A 16,106-nucleotide genomic window follows, 5' to 3' on the forward strand; every position below is an offset into this window, starting at 1 on the left:
TTGCTAGGGGGTTATAGCGCGGTTCTACTATATTATACCAGGGGGGGTATAGCGCAGTTCCACTATACTTTACCAGGGTGTTATTCCTTGGTTATTCTATATTCTTTCAACGGGTCTTTTTGTCAGTGTCCATATACACCCAATGTTGTGCTTCCAGTTTCGGTGCTTTAGCAGGCAAAAGCGGATGTGGCCCGAAGTTGCGTGTTATAGGTTGGACATGGTGTACTTTTACAAGATTGATTGCCAGTGGTCTTAATATAAATTTGGCTGCGAAGCAAACCTATAACTCGTCTTTATAATTGAAAAATATTTGACAATTTTTTCTTGCACCCCTATACGCCTCTAATTGGGGACAAAAATCAATAGTGTGATGTGTTCGATTTAGTTCTTTACAGCTATCTACTCTAATCTAGCGGCAGAAAACCTTCAATACAAAATTTGTTCATATCGCTTGCTTTATTCTGGCCGCGAAGCGGCTGGCTCCCTGCTGTGCTTTTTTTGTCCAGCGCGTGCAACATCTATTGTGCAAAGTGTCTCGTCTTAGTGAATTAACTTATTGCTCTTACAAACAACATATTTTACCGCCGCAAGTTTAAATAAAAAATCTGCCAGGCAGTGTACACCACTTTGTTTGCAATTTTTTTTCCATCAAAAAATCACTTTAATTTCTATATTTTTGGTTAATTATTTTCCCCCATGGGTTAATTATTTTGAGTTGAAGGTCAAAATTTTGCTGTGAAGCAACCTATAATTTGTCTTTATAATTGAAAACTATTTAACAATGTTTTCTTTAGTTTTTAAGATACCTCTAAACACAAAAATGGCCGAATTTTAATTTTGCCCCCCTAAAATACTCCCCTATTTTCAAGAGGTAAAATGTTTATTTTAACATCAGCTTTAAATGGTTCTCTAACATTTGTGAAATTTTCAGATTTTTATGTCATTTCCTTCTAGTGTAAATATATCATTGAAATTTCCTAAAGTGTTGTGCATTTTGACCCCCCGGATAAACAGTTCAAGGCTAATGTTTAAAATTTTGTTACTTAGCATTGTATATGTCATGTATCCATCATCCATAAATATATCAGATTTTTTTTACATTTTTTCATCTCTGAAAAGTGCCGAAAACCAAAATTAACAAAAAATGACAGTTTTACCCCCCTAAAAACCACCCCTTAGAACCTAGGCAATTTTTTTTTATATTAGAAACAACTTTGGGAGGGTATTTAACAGTTGTGAAAATTTCATGTTCCAACTATGTTTTTTTCCTTGTCAAAAGTGAGCCATAAAAATTGACTGAAAAAAAAAAAAAAAAAAAAAAAAAAAAAAAAAAAAAAAAAAAAATAATTCGGATAAAAACAACATGTGTCCAAAAAAAAATTTTTTTTTTCGGGCCACATAATTAAAATAAAATTGGCGGATGTGAGGCTAGTGATAGGTTCGTAGTGTTGTTTATTATAATTGCGTTGTAGTGACGGATCCTCTCTGACTGTCTTTCACTCTCAAAGCCAACCACAATAGACAATGACTGTTGTTGGCCTAGTTGCAGTTGTTGACGAAGAAAAAATCAAATTAAACCTATATCATCAACCTCTATATAAACCGTATGAGGATAAGGACAATAAAGGCCTTTAAACAACTTTTAAAATTAAGCTTCTTCTTATTTAGGATGTAGGGTCACTAGACACGCTAAGTTTACTTGGGTCATTAGAGTTATACAAGCTCACCTTACAAACTCGCAAACCATTTACTTCATGGGTGTGTTTTCTTGAGACTGACCTGGTCGCTAAGTGAGCTCAGAAAAACACATACCGCTTACGTTATTTTAAGCCTAAGATCTAAACCAGGGGTCGGCAACCTACGGCTCGCGGGCCGGATTTGGTCCGCCAATGTAATTCATCCGGCCCGCCGCCTCTTTGACAAACTAGACCAGAGTCCATTTTAAATACTTGTAGACAATTTTAACTACGTAAGTACGCTTTTTACCGTTGCACTGTGGATAAGAACAAAAGAAAAACGTATCTTTTTTTAGTATTTTCTTTATTTTTTTGTTTTCGGCAATGTAATATAAGAAATGTCGGTACACCAAAAACGTTCGCGCTCGCTTTAATTGTGCCTTGACTTAAAAAGATTAACAAACACTGAACTATAGATTAACTATTAAAGGTATCGCGTTTCCTCGAAGTAGTTTTATTATAGTAATATGGATGACGACGTGTTGACTCGAATTTTAAACCAAGCAAATGCTTTTTTTATGAAAACTATCTAAGTGGAATATTTTTACCACGGAACTCTCTAAACTGAAAGTTTCTCCAGCTTAATCTATACAATCTCGTTTCTGATGTATTCCGTCGTTTATGATAAACAATAACCAAAAGGGTATCAGAAATGTTTTCATACTTTATTTTTTTATGCGCAATGCGCCACGTCTTCTTGCAAATAAAAGGTTTTCCATTTGGAACCAAACAAACGCAATTTGATCACAGATTTTTACGACAAAATTGTAAGTGAAAAGTTATTACGGCCCGCCGAGAACTTTGCAAAGTTTGTTTGGGCACGCGACTATTAAAAGGTTGACCATCTGTGATGAAAATAAACTATTCAAGCTAACAGTACACTCAGTATTCGGCAATATACATTATGATATGTCCCACAAAACAACAGGACTCAAAACCAAAACGTGCACATTGTACACTTAATGCGATATGTACGCGAATCAAAATGTGCACATTGTGATATGTGGCGATAAAGTGCACATTGTGCACTATCGCTCAATATGCAACTTACAATGTACCAGTGCACGTTATACAGTAAAAGAATTAACTTCATATTTTACGATGATGTTTATTGTATTGAGAAGATCAAGTAATGCATGTTATCTTTCGTGCAATTCTTTTTATTATTATATATTTTTTTAATTGAGTCCCAATTCTATAGATTTCCGATTATATGGGATAAATTTACAAAAAAATAAGTTAACAACTGGAGGTAACTAAACCTGTAAATTTAGCCGTAAAACCTGTAAAAATATTTTTTAACTTTCATAATTTTTATCTACTCTGCTTATGTGGTCATGGTTATGACACAATTTTTGTTTTTTAAATGACCAATGACTCCTAAAAACAACTTTCGTGATTGGTGGCTCGATAGACCTCTCTGATTCACTGCATTTAAAAAAAAATACGAGAATTTTTCTTTATTATGAAATGCATTTAAAACGAGTGATTGTACAATGTTAAGTCAGGCCATAATCCCGTAAATTTAAAAAAACTTGAACACAAAAGTTTATTTTACAAAACCAGAAAATTGGCGTCACGGCACGCATATAGCACAAAAACAATTAAGGGAACAAATAATACTCACTACAGGGCGAAAACCAATCGGAAGATAAAAAGTTAAAAATGGTCGAATTGAAAATTTTTAAACGGAAAGCGCAACCTAAACTGCAGTAGCAATATTTGCGAAATTCTTTAAGCAAGATTATAAACGAAATACTACCAACAGAAAGTTAGGCTAATATGAAAATGCGACAGAAAAAAAATAACTATAACCTTAAATGACAAAGAAAAGTGGAATATTATAGTAGCCTAAAAATAAATTAAAGATGAACAAAAAATGAAAGGCTATTGAAATAAAAACATTAAAGATCAATTACACTGAAGGGAAATTGAAGACGAACGTAAAAAAATACTACAAAAACATAAAAAAATATGTAATGTTAGATTACAGAGAAAAAAATAATTAGCCTACTGAGAATAAATGGAAAGGCATACATTTATGCATCATCTAAAATATAAAGAATCAAACACACACTAGACAACGTTTCCAGCTTTCATTTGCAATTTTTTCCACATTAATTAATTGCAAATTGCAAACCTATTTTTTTGGCACGTTAGCATAAAACCTTTACTGCAAAACTGCACACTTTTTAGCTCTGCAACTGCGTGCATTCATTTTCCTTTTCGCCAAAGACTTCGAGCAATCAATGCTCGTTTAACAGCCGTGCAGGAGACATTATCTGACGTGACATGCCATAGCATTGCGATTATACATTCAAATATTGCCTTTCGTGTTTGTAAATAAATATAGCAAAATTTCTCATACAATTTTAAGTACCGTAACAAAACGTCTGGCGAGAATTGCGCGGTCCTTTTCCGCGGAGACCGTCTTTCTTTCAATTGTATATCTTCTGGTAAGAATTTAGCAAGTACAAATCCGACATCTGCATGTCCGTCTGTTTTTTACTTTTTTTTTTTCTTTTTTTTTATTAATAAAATATATAGAGAAAAAAACGAACAAGAAAAACAAATCAAAAAGTGAAGCTCTCAAGCAGCTAACGACCATTTACTTTTGTGTTTTGTCATACTTCCTCTTTTTAAAGCCGAATATCGCTCGGAAGTTCGCACAGAAGATAGCAACAGTAAAAAGTGTAGCATAGTCGGGACAGTGTCGGTATATTTACATTGGTAAATAACATATCGCGCGCATAAAAGGACACGATTCACAAATGTTTTGCACGGTTCATTTTTGTTCACTCCAAAGAGTAATTGCTCGCGGGAAAAAACACACGATATTCGTAGTTTAGTACTTATAACCACGCACTCCCGTTTTCCCAGTATAGACACGTAACAGGACACAAATAAAACAAGTGGTACAGGGTTTCCGTGGCCTTTTTGCAAAAAGTACATTGGTTAGATTCGGTTTTACCAAACGAATAAAGAGAGTCATTTGTAACAATTGCGCCCAAGTTAAGCTTTATCTGAAAGCTTCTTAGTTTGTTTTCGATTATTGAATTGTAGAGGTTGCGGTAAATTTTCTCCCATGGCAGACGTGCACTCCCGCTATTGAAGGTCCAGTGCCATTTTAATTGAGCTTTTGGAGGAAAGAGAATTGTTGTTTGTATTTTTTCGTAAACCGATTTGGTGATATGGCCATGGCCCCCCCAAACTAAAAAATATGTACATTTTTTTACTTAATAGGCAGCTTATTTTCGCGGTTCCCTAGGTAGTATGGCCTATTTTCGCCAAAATAAGACATATTTTTAAGCTTTGTAGTGGTGTACGACCTTTTGGCGCCATATAATGAATATTTCAAAAAAATGGTAAAATTCGTTTCGCGCACTCGCGCAAAGCGGCGGTTTTCAGATTTGCAGAGACGGCTTAAGTGACCGTACGCTGACCTCGACTACATAATAACTAACTTATATCCAAGTACAATTAAAAGCTTTTTTGTTGTTAATGCAAATCTGTATCAGAACCAGCGTGCCAATATACTTCATCCGGCCCGCCGCCTCTTGGACAAATTAGACACGAGTCCATTTTAAATACTTTTTGACTATTTTAAGTGTGTAAATGCAAAAAATTTTCGCGCTTCGCGCTAATGATCTTTATACATCCAGTGTGTTTTGATGCTCTTTTTGAACTAGATCAGCGCTTCTTTATTGTTGCGCCGTGGAAAGCTGCCAGGTGCGTCGCGGACAAACGAAAAACGTATTCAAACATAATCGACAAATATTTTGTAACCATTTTTTTAAATGTAACAAAAACAAGAAATTTAAAAGAAATACCGGTATACCAAAAAAATCGCGCTCGCTTCGCTCGCCAGGTCTGCCCCAAATGGTTAACAAACACTAAAATAGATTAACTATAAAATTTATCGCGTTTTCTCAAAGTAGTTTTATTACACTTTTTTAATAGTAGTAGGGGGATGGCGACGTGTGGACTCGAATTTTAAACCAAGTAGGCTATACGCTTTTTTAGTGAATTTGCGACAAAACTTTACTGCCTCCTTAAAAGTAATTACAAAAACGTTTTTAAAGTGCAAAAAAATCCGAGTCCCACCTGATTCACAATTGTTATAAAGTAATAACACAAAATCTCATTTAACATATGTTGTGCGGCCCGCAGAGACCTTTCTAAGTTTAGTTTTAGCCCGCGACTACTACACAAAGGTTGCCGACCCTTGTGTAAGGATTTGAATAATCTATCCAATGTTAGGATTAACTCTACATAGAGTTTTGCTCATTTCAGCAACCTTATTTGGCAAAAACCAACAGTAACATAAAAATTGAGAGAAGTGTCATGAAAGAACCACAGCTGACCGCAGCAGACAACGCTTTGGTTTTATTGCGACGTGACCTCGGCGCTTTTTCGGAAGCATGTGTGGTTGCTCCCGCCTTTTCGGGAAAAAGCAAGATGTGTGGACAATAGACATGGTAGCGTCTTTCAGCGATATTCTTCATACCGGGTCAAACTAGGAAACCGGCCCACTGTAGAGGCTAACCTTATTACTTTTTCGTGCTTTCAAAAGGTCTGTTTTTCGCGTTATTTTGCAGGAGTTAGTTTATTCGGCCAGCCGATGTTATTTTTACCTGAATTATGACGTCACGCAATGGTATACTTTTGTGACGTCATATCTGAAAAAATTGTGACGTCATATCTGAAAAAATTTGATGGCCCTCCCCAAACTGAAATCCTAGATCCGCGCCTGCTCTTGTCACCCTCTCCCATTTGGACCCCCATAAGAATGTAAAGAGGATTCGTTTAACTTTTGAGATAAAGCATTTGGGTATATTAACCGGGACAACACTCATTTTAAAGGATAAGATTGGAATCATGAGGGTCTTGATAACTGTTATTTTTCCGAGAAGGGAGAGACCCCTCGCGGACCAAATATTTGATACTATTTTAATTTTTTTCAGAAGTGGTGTGAAGTTTTTTTCCATTAGATCGGCTTCGTTACTCGAGCTAGTGGGAATTTCAACGCCTAAGTATTTAATAGTGCCGGATGGCCATAGAAGACCACTTTGTTCCATGGGTGTGTGACAGTTTTCACGATTAGTTCCGATAAAAAAGGCGTTTGATTTGGACATGTTGACCTTGCAGCCTGACATTTCGCCGAAGTCGTCAATAATCCGAAAGACTTCTGCAAAATCCTGATCACTACCCGATAGAAATATTGTAGTGTCGTCAGCAAATAGGGACACTTTAAATTTTTTGCCATTTATTGTGATGCCGTTTTGGCGGCCCTGTTTTAACGCAGCGGCAAGGCATTCAATGCACAGGACAAATAAAGTTGGAGAGAGAGGGTCTCCCTGGCGTACGCCACGTTCAACGTTAAACGATTTTGATAAAAAGTTGTTGTTAACAATTACGCACGAAGGATTTTGGTAAAAACATTCGATCAATTTAATAATCTTGTCCCCGAACCCGAAAGCAGCTAAGGCTGTATATATGAAGTCCCAGTTTACCGTGTCAAAGGCCTTGAACATGTCTAAAGACAGTATCGCGCCGCAGTCAATGATATCGAACAAAAGACAAATATTAGTGCCTATGTATCGTTTTGGAATAAAACCATTTTGCGCAGGCGAGATAATGTCGTTTAGTACCCCTCGGATCCTGGTGTTAACTACTTTTGAAGCAATTTTTGAAGTAGTCTACATTCAAAAGCGTTATCGGTCTTAAATTTCCCGGTTGCAGATGATCTTTATAAGCTTTTGGAAGTAGAGTTACCACTGCTTCGAACTGAGAAGCTGATAGCCTACCTGTATTTACTGTATGTCGCTAAGCTGCCATATAGACGCATTTGATGTTGTCCCAAAAGGTGATATAAAACTCTGCTGGAAAACCGTCTAGCCCAGGGGATTTATTTTTACCCATGTTGCAGAGAGCAGTAAATAATTCCGCTTCTGTTGTTTCCGCTTCAAATAGTTTTGATTGTTCTGCCTTAATTTTTGGGAGATTTAGTGTTTCTAGTTTTGAGGCGATTAAGGTTTTGTTCAATATATCTCCGTTTTGTTTGTAGAGTTGCATGTAAAAGTCAACTAGGCCGTCCAAAATGTTGTTTTGGTCAGTTCTTATTTTATCATCTACAAAAAGTCTGATAATACCCTTTTTTCGCAATGTCTTTTTTCCAAATTTAAAAAGTATTTTGTATTTTTCCTCTGCCCAGCGAGCCCTACTTCGCGTTATGGCGCTTTTAGTTTGGCGCAGTATTAGTTGGTCGAGTTCCGATTTAAGTTTGAACAATTTTTCGTGCAAGGGGCCTAATTCTGTTTCAGAGTTCTTTAAAATAGCGTCTTGCGTCTCGCCAATCAGTTTTTCCAAATCGATTTGCCTAATATTTAGCCTTCGTTTTAGTTCGGTCGCATATCTAATAGTTTCTCCCCGAACAACTGCTTTCAAGGCGTCCCATCTTACATGCGGGTCGGTTTCGCCTATATGGTTTTCTGCTTTATAATAAGTGATTACCTTTCTTATTTTATCCTTGTAACGCTGGTCATTTAATAGTGATATATTAAATTTCCAGTAGCCTCTACCGAGTGGTGCTGGGTTAATGTCAGCCCCTAGAGTTGCCATATTATGGTCGGACATTATACCGGGGACTATGTCTACATTTTTAACGTTTTCGACGAGAGATCCGTCAATTAAAAAGAAATCTAAACGCGATGATGCCGCTGGTAGTTTCTGAAGCCTTGAGAACTTTTTAACGGTTGGAAATTTGTGGCGAAAAATATCTGTTAGATTGTAATGTGTCATATATTGCAAAATACTCTCTCTTGCTTTTCGGTTACGATGTTTTTTACTTCCATTTTGATCTAGGACATTGTCCAGAACTACAGATTAAAGTCCCCTTCCATGATTATTGGGGCATCGGAAAAGCTGTCAAGTACGGCGAATAAATTGATGAAAAATTCTGGATCGTCCTTATTCGGCGCGTAAACATTAACAATTACTATTGGAGTTGCATTTATTGTAATTTCAACCATTAAGTATCGACCTTCTTGGTCTACCCGTGTGCCTGAGACTGAATAGGATAAGTTTTTGTCGATTAGTATTGCCACCCCTCTACTGCTTGAGGTGCCGTACGTGAGCCCAAAACGCTTCCCCTTCCCATTCCATACCCCATAACTTTTCGTGCTTAGAACTACCATGGGTTTCCTGCAAAAGGACAACGTGACACTTTTTCGATGTTTAAACCTTGAACGTTGTATGAAATAATATTTAAAGACATAAAAATAGTATTTAAACGTGTTCGACACCAATATCTATGTCACATTCGTACTCCATGCCACATTCACATCTAAACGCTTTATTGGGACCCATAAGACAGGAATGCTTTTTCCTGCAACTACAGTTGACTATCTTATACTTGTGGTGGGTATTACTACACGCTTTACACATGGTAACCTTAGGTAGCGAGTTAACAGTAAAACAATTCTAGACAACAGAGTACCTTTCGCACTGTATGCACTCAAGCACTTCGTCTTGTATTCTGGCTGGAGCTCATCGCAGCACGGCATACGTCTCAATGTCCCTTCGCATAAAGGACATTGACATGTTTCTTTACCCTCTTCGACAAGAAATAACTCGTCCGTGCAGCACTTCATTGCTACGGAATACTTGTTGGAACAACTCCAGCAAACGAAAGTTTTCGACTGAGCCGAAAGTCTGTCTGTTTTTAAGTTCGATAATAATCGGCTGCCGGACAAATAGCGCCTTACCATCACAAGCGGCGGTAAAAGTGATCACAGAAAACAAAGTGTGCACATTGTTAGCCACTTTCGGCGCACATGCACATTAAGAGCACATCAAATTCACGTGAGGTGCACATTAGATGCAGATTTAGTGCACATTTGGTGCACATATGACAAGTACACATTGTGCGCACAATGCGCACATTTTGTTTTTGAGCCCGTCTCCAACAAAAGCTTACTTGAAATAGCTTACTAATTAAATGGGATATTTTTTGAAGCCCTCGTTTAAATGTCCAAACTACAAGTAAAAAATTGCACGTGAGTGGTTAAATGCATAGATAAAAATAAAGTCCAAGTTTTTGATTTTTAGGTCATAAAAACTCGTCTTACTAACAAGTTATTAACAACATGATATCCAATTTAAGACTTTATAATTATGAGTCAGCAGTTTTTATAGCGCAATCAGAATCTAAATAAAATCGAGTTGCCTTGTTGTGTCCAAATAGATTATATTTTGCTGTATCTATACTTAAGGACGGTAATTTCAACATATTGAATTGCGATTATAGGCATTAAATTATGGAAAATTTAGAAAATGTTCGGAATGTTATACTTGTGTTATCCGGGAAAGGCGGTGTTGGTAAAAGTACACTTTCCGTACAAGTTGCTTTGGGGCTAAAATCTTCAGGTTTCTCAGTTGGTCTTCTTGATGTTGATCTGTGTGGTCCAAGTATACCTCGAATGTTGGACTTGGAAAATAGTTCGATTCATCAATGTGACGGTGGTTGGGTACCCGTTTATGCAACGGAAGGTAAAAAACTTGCAGTCATGTCCATCGGATTTCTGCTGGAAAGCAAAAGTGACCCTGTTATTTGGAGAGGCCCAAAGAAAAATGCCATGATTAAGCAATTTCTTTCTGATGTTGTATGGGGAGACCTTGACTTCCTTGTCATTGACACACCACCGGGCACTAGCGATGAACATTTAGCCGTCATCGAAAATTTAAAGGAAAAAACAACTGGTGCTCTTCTTGTAACTACGCCACAAGTATGCTGTGTTATGTTTTTACATATTTTCTAGATACAAATAGTCTTATAAATATTTATATATTTAAAGTAGCTAATTTTTAAGGAGCTGGTTTTCTTGCCTAGAAGTTTTGGTGTTGCTTTATAATCCTACCAATTTTTTGTCTCTGAGGGATTTCTATTGCTAACATTATTTGGGTTAGGGTGCGAGTTACCATTTAAGTTTTGTGGTCAAGTATTGTTATTATATTTATTGTTCAATGTTTTATGTCTTTCATGCAAAATCAATTTTGACAACTCCATTGTTTACTGTAAAGAGGGTGGCCAGCGCCAAATATTTTTGTATACTTAAATAGAATATTGTTCAGTCTGCATTAAAAGGATAATTATCAACTTGTATTCTCCGGCAGGTACACCTAATTTAGTAAACTGCACACCCACATCTTTGTGTCCTGTCTGTGTGCATAAAACCTAATATGTGTGTAAAACTTTTATTACACACCTGAAATTTGATGCTACACACAACATCCCAGTTAAAGTACCATGAAATGCAGTTGGCCATAATAAGACCACTTAGTATTAAACAAATTAATTTACTTCAAAAACACTTGCCATTTCACCAATTATTGTACATTATTAACAGTAAGTTACAAATGGGTTTAAATCAAATAAAGTTTTAAATGTTAAAAAACACTGCTTGTTGGCTTTTGTTTTAACTTTGTTAATAAATGTAAAGGGCAAGGCGCTCAAAAACATTATTTTAATTTGTAAAAATGGGTAAAGTAATCATCTATATTCTCTGGGGTTAACGATTCTCAATGGTACCTTGACACAGTGATACACAACATGTTGATAAATCTATTTTATGTGATGTTTATACAATTAAAACAGTTTGTGTATAAATTAAATTGATAATTACTTTTCTGTTAAAAGGCTGTTGCTGTAGCTGATGTGCTACGGGAATTAACATTCTGCCGTAAGACTGGCATACCAGTGTTCGGAATTGTTGAGAACATGTCTGGCTATGTTTGTCCACACTGCTCAGAATGCATGTTGCTGTTTTCACAAGGAGGTGGAGAAGACCTTTCAAAACAGGAAGATATTCCATTCTTAGGGTCGGTTCCAATTGACCCATTGTTGGCCGAATGTTGTGACAATGGAAAAAATTTCCTCCAAGCTTATTCCGAATCCAAGGCCCATGATTCAATAGTGAACATTGTCAAAATGCTACAATCAAGTAGTTTAATTAGGCAAGCAAACACTTGAAGTTGGTTGTATTAACTTGATTTAAGATTCTTTCAATTAGAGCCTTAGCAGTGGTATACCAATGGACAATTTGGTAATGAATATAGATATCTGCATTGTAAAGATTTCTAATGCAACAAGAGCTCTGATCGTGGAAATAATCATATAATTATCAACATTTGTGTCAATTATTGTTTCAACTTCAACTTTTTATGTGTTGTTATTCTTTGCTACACATTCCTTTTCTGCTCATAAATAGTTTTATATTTATTTCTGATGAAGGCAAAAAACATGTTAAATTGAATTGATTCCAATGATGGTCTGGGGAAAATTGAGTGTTTTTCGTTTTAAAATTTGCAAAATCGCCAATTCGGTTAGGCAATAAATCTTTCAAACAATGAAATGTTAATGTGATTCAACAGAATACTACGGATAGTATTATGTTTTTAGAGCAGCACCTTCGTTTTTAAATTATAAATATTCTTGTACAACGTTCTTCATGTCTGGTTTGTAAAAAAATTGTTTAGTTTAGTGATTCTAGAAATTTATAAAAATATGCATTACAAGCGAAAAAAGTTTTAACAAATTTTACAAAAACAACACAGAATCTTACATCTTTAAATCCGTTGTTTGTGTTTTAGAAAAATATTTGGACTGCTATTAATGAACTTTACTGTAGCATGTATGCAACAGTCTTATCTAACTAAACCAGTGGTTCTCAACCTTTTATGCTATGTTGCCCCCTTTGACAGGCTCTCAACCCCCGTGCCACCCTGCTTATAAAACATAGCATTGTATTTAATGAGTTTTTACTACTCCACGTTAATAACACATACAGCCATTAAACGAAGTATAACTGTCTAATAATTTAACAAATCAGTCATTTTAAAGTTCGTCATTGCAAAGCTTTTTTTGTACTTCGCCAAGGTATTTTTTTATTCGGCTCTGTTTTTTATTGAACCAAGCGAATATCATTACTCATTACCAGGGTGGTCCAACTTCTTTTCATCGCGGGCCAAAAACAAGGTTTATTTTATCTTGCGGGCCAATGTTTTTAAATTGTGATTCTTAGGCCTATTGCTGGCAAATTATACATAGTCTATGGCATATATACTAACTTTATGGAATGTATACTTTTGTTAAATTACGGTAGTTATGAAATAATTTCAACACCAAAAAGTTATAAAAACAAAAATTGAAGTGATATTGCCAGATTGAACCAAAGTTGACTATCAGTTCGCGGGCCAAAAAAGCTGAACTCGCGGGCCTGCAGTTGGACCACTCTGCTCATTACATACGCCAAGACGATTTCTTGATTTCGTTTTATTGCACGCCAGATCAGAAATTCCAGCTTTGCAAAGATAGATGTAGTGGCGAATTAAACCACCCGATCAGCTAGAAATTAGAGCATTGCTGAGCAATAAGGTCTACGACAACAAGGACATCCAAGGGCAGAAAAATCTAACTTTTAGACCTTGAGATCGTGGCAATGCACAAAATGAAAATATTCGCTCAAAAATCACAAAAAAAAAAGTGTGAGATAGAATTAATAACACTTGACCCACCCTAACCCAAACGCTAACCCGAACACTAACCAAAATAATGTGCGTTAATGTAATAATTATTTAAACGCTGGGGAAAAGCCCAAACTCGGGTGGGCATAAGATAGCGGTTTATGTAATTATTAAATCAACGCACATTTGGGTTAGGGTGGATCAAGTATTATTAAACTTGCTTTTCTTATTCAGATTTGATAGGTGAAATTAGTGCATTGTCCAAGACCTCAAAGTCTAAAAGTCAGACTTTTTGATCTTTCAGATGCACTACTTGTCGTAGACCTTTTTGCTTAGAACTGCACTGATTTATGGCGGATCGGGTGATTAAACGCACATTACGACGGCCTTCTTGCTGAGTAGTGGGTACAAATCTCGGATAGACACCAAAAACTGGAGCCATTACTTTTGTTATCATATACCAGCTCTCATTGCAGTGGTAAGGAGGAAGACTTGGCAGCAATTGCTTTTTTAAACTTAACGCGCCTCTGTGATTCGCCTGTATTTTATAACGTCTGATGTTTTAACGCCGATCCTTGATTCTATTCTGTGCAATGGGCATGCAGTTGATAATAACGAAGGTGTGTAGGCCTACTGCCACAACGCTGAATATTGGCCTAAAGTTAACCTTGAGTAACCCCATTTGCACGTTTTACGATAGAATGTTTCTATTGCAACTTACAGCGCTGCCCTTTAAAAAATGCGAAATCTCTGCACCGGACATTAAACGTTTATTGCTTGCCCTAACAGCATTTGATGGATTCTTAGTAATTAGGCGAAGATTGTCTGAAAGTAATACATCGCCCGAAAAAGCACTAACGGCACACTATTAGGCTAAGCTACACCAAGCGGCACAGTAATTGTTTTGCCACAGCGATAGGCAGCGTTAATCTTGCCAATCGCGTATGTACGACTAGGATTAACTTTCCGTAATAAAATGAACAAATTTGATCGGTTCCAATTACCCGATGTAAACAGCAGAATTGGATTTCATTACTGTTTGGATTCGAGTTATTGATAATAATCACCAAACGACGTGTCAGATAAATGCGTTACAGGTGCAAGAAATGATTACAGTCATAATAAAAAACACAGCCTTAAGTTAACTGGCAAATTTTGAAAATAATGACACTTAGGCAGTTGGGTTTGCAATCATACGACCCAGCTAGAGAGTTATGCCATTGGACCTCCAATAATCACTCCGTGGCCCCCCAGGGGGGTCCACGGTTGAGAAATCCTGAACTAAACAAATAAAATTGGTAAATAAATGTTTTATTTCGCCCCTTGATTTCGGTGATGAATTTAAACAGAACAGTATTCAGTGCTTCTTAACCGGTGTGCCATGTAACGATGACAGCTGTGCTAAAGGAAAATAGTTGATGTTTGTTAAATTAAAATCCAGAGTGTTTTCAATCAATGGCTGTGCTATAATGTGTTTATAAATGCCAATTAAAAGGCTTTACTTTTTATATATTGATTTCAGTTTGACCTAACTCAGTGAACATACAGTACATTAACGATAAAGCAATTATGGGTCGTATCTGTAATACAAACTTATACAGAAAACATATCACACTCACATTTTCATATTGTGGCACCACATTTTTAAGAGGTCTACACGTGTGCCCAAGGTAAAAGGTTGGAATAAAACACATTTTGTTGAGTTTATTTTATTAGTTTACGCTATAAAAGCATAAAATAAAAAAATCGTAATTGTTTTATTTTTGAATACATAAATGTTGAATTGCATGTTCTTCGCTTTACCTTAAACACTAAAAGCTCCTATTTTGCTGAAAAGTTTTGCTATCTGTGTAAATATAAACAGAAAACCTAGCCAAATATTTTAGGAACTTAACAGTTGTATTTTAGCCAGGTTATCAAACGGGTTAACTTTTTAAGTACATTTCAGGTTTTACACTTTTTTTTAGCATCCGGTTTGGGCAGGGTAAAAAACCAAGCTATTATTGTCAATGTTCAGCAAAATTTTGAAATTATAATCTACAGTTCCTTTTCTGGAGTGATAAAAGCTAAAACTTTTTTTTTTTTTTAATTTAGACATCTTTATTTGTTTTATTCTGTAAGCTAATAGTCTTTCACAAGTTTTCGCCTTTTGTGAGGTACTGTTAAGACTGTTGATATTTCTAAAGTTAACCTTGAGTAACCCCATTTGCACGTTTTACGATAGAATGTTTCTATTGCAACTTACAGCGCTGCCCTTTAAAAAATGCGAAATCTCTGCACCGGACATTAAACGTTTATTGCTTGCCCTAACAGCATTTGATGGATTCTTAGTAATTAGGCGAAGATTGTCTGAAAGTAATACATCGCCCGAAAAAGCACTAACGGCACACTATTAGGCTAAGCTACACCAAGCGGCACAGTAATTGTTTTGCCACAGCGATAGGCAGCGATAGGCAGCGTTAATCTTGCCAATCGCGTATGTACGACTAGGAATAACTTTCCGTAATAAAATGAACAAATTTGATCGGTTCCAATTACCCGATGTAAACAGCAGAATTGGATTTCATTACTGTTTGGATTCGAGTTATTGATAATAATCACCAAACGACGTGTCAGATAAATGCGTTACAGGTGCAAGAAATGATTACAGTCATAATAAAAAACACAGCCTTAAGAGGTACTGTTAAGACTGTTGATATTTCTGTTATTCTGTAAGTTAGTTGTCTTTCAAGTTGTCGCTTAAGCCCAGCATGATCAAATTTATGTTCAGCAATAATACACTTTGTGATTCCTGCATTACCAAACAAAATTTACCTATCAAGTAAAACGACTCTACTAAAGATTAGG

The 16,106-nt window shown here is 36.1% G+C and overlaps 1 protein-coding gene across 1 annotated transcript; it reads left to right on the forward strand.

The window, feature by feature from the left end:
* The first annotated feature begins 9,990 nt into the window (after positions 1-9,990).
* On the forward strand, positions 9,991-12,227 carry LOC146160202 (cytosolic Fe-S cluster assembly factor nubp2-like). The gene is made up of 2 exons (XM_083384508.1): positions 9,991-10,522; positions 11,434-12,227. Exons 1-2 carry the CDS (start codon positions 10,055-10,057, stop codon positions 11,764-11,766), a joined length of 801 nt encoding a protein of 266 aa, XP_083240634.1. The 5' UTR covers positions 9,991-10,054; the 3' UTR covers positions 11,767-12,227.
* Positions 12,228-16,106: the final 3,879 nt, after the last annotated feature.

This window comes from Ascidiella aspersa, chromosome 3 (genome assembly GCF_963924565.1).
Source record: "Ascidiella aspersa chromosome 3, kaAscAspe10.2, whole genome shotgun sequence".
Classification (NCBI taxonomy): Eukaryota; Metazoa; Chordata; class Ascidiacea; order Phlebobranchia; family Ascidiidae; genus Ascidiella; species Ascidiella aspersa.

Coding starts and splice junctions, on each gene's coding strand:
- LOC146160202 (XM_083384508.1), top strand. CDS start 10,055: ATGGAAAATTTAGAAAATGTTCGGAATGTTATACTTGTGTTATCCGGG. Junction 10,523..11,433: donor TTCTTGTAACTACGCCACAA/GTATGCTGTGTT, acceptor TTCTGTTAAAAG/GCTGTTGCTGTAGCTGATGT.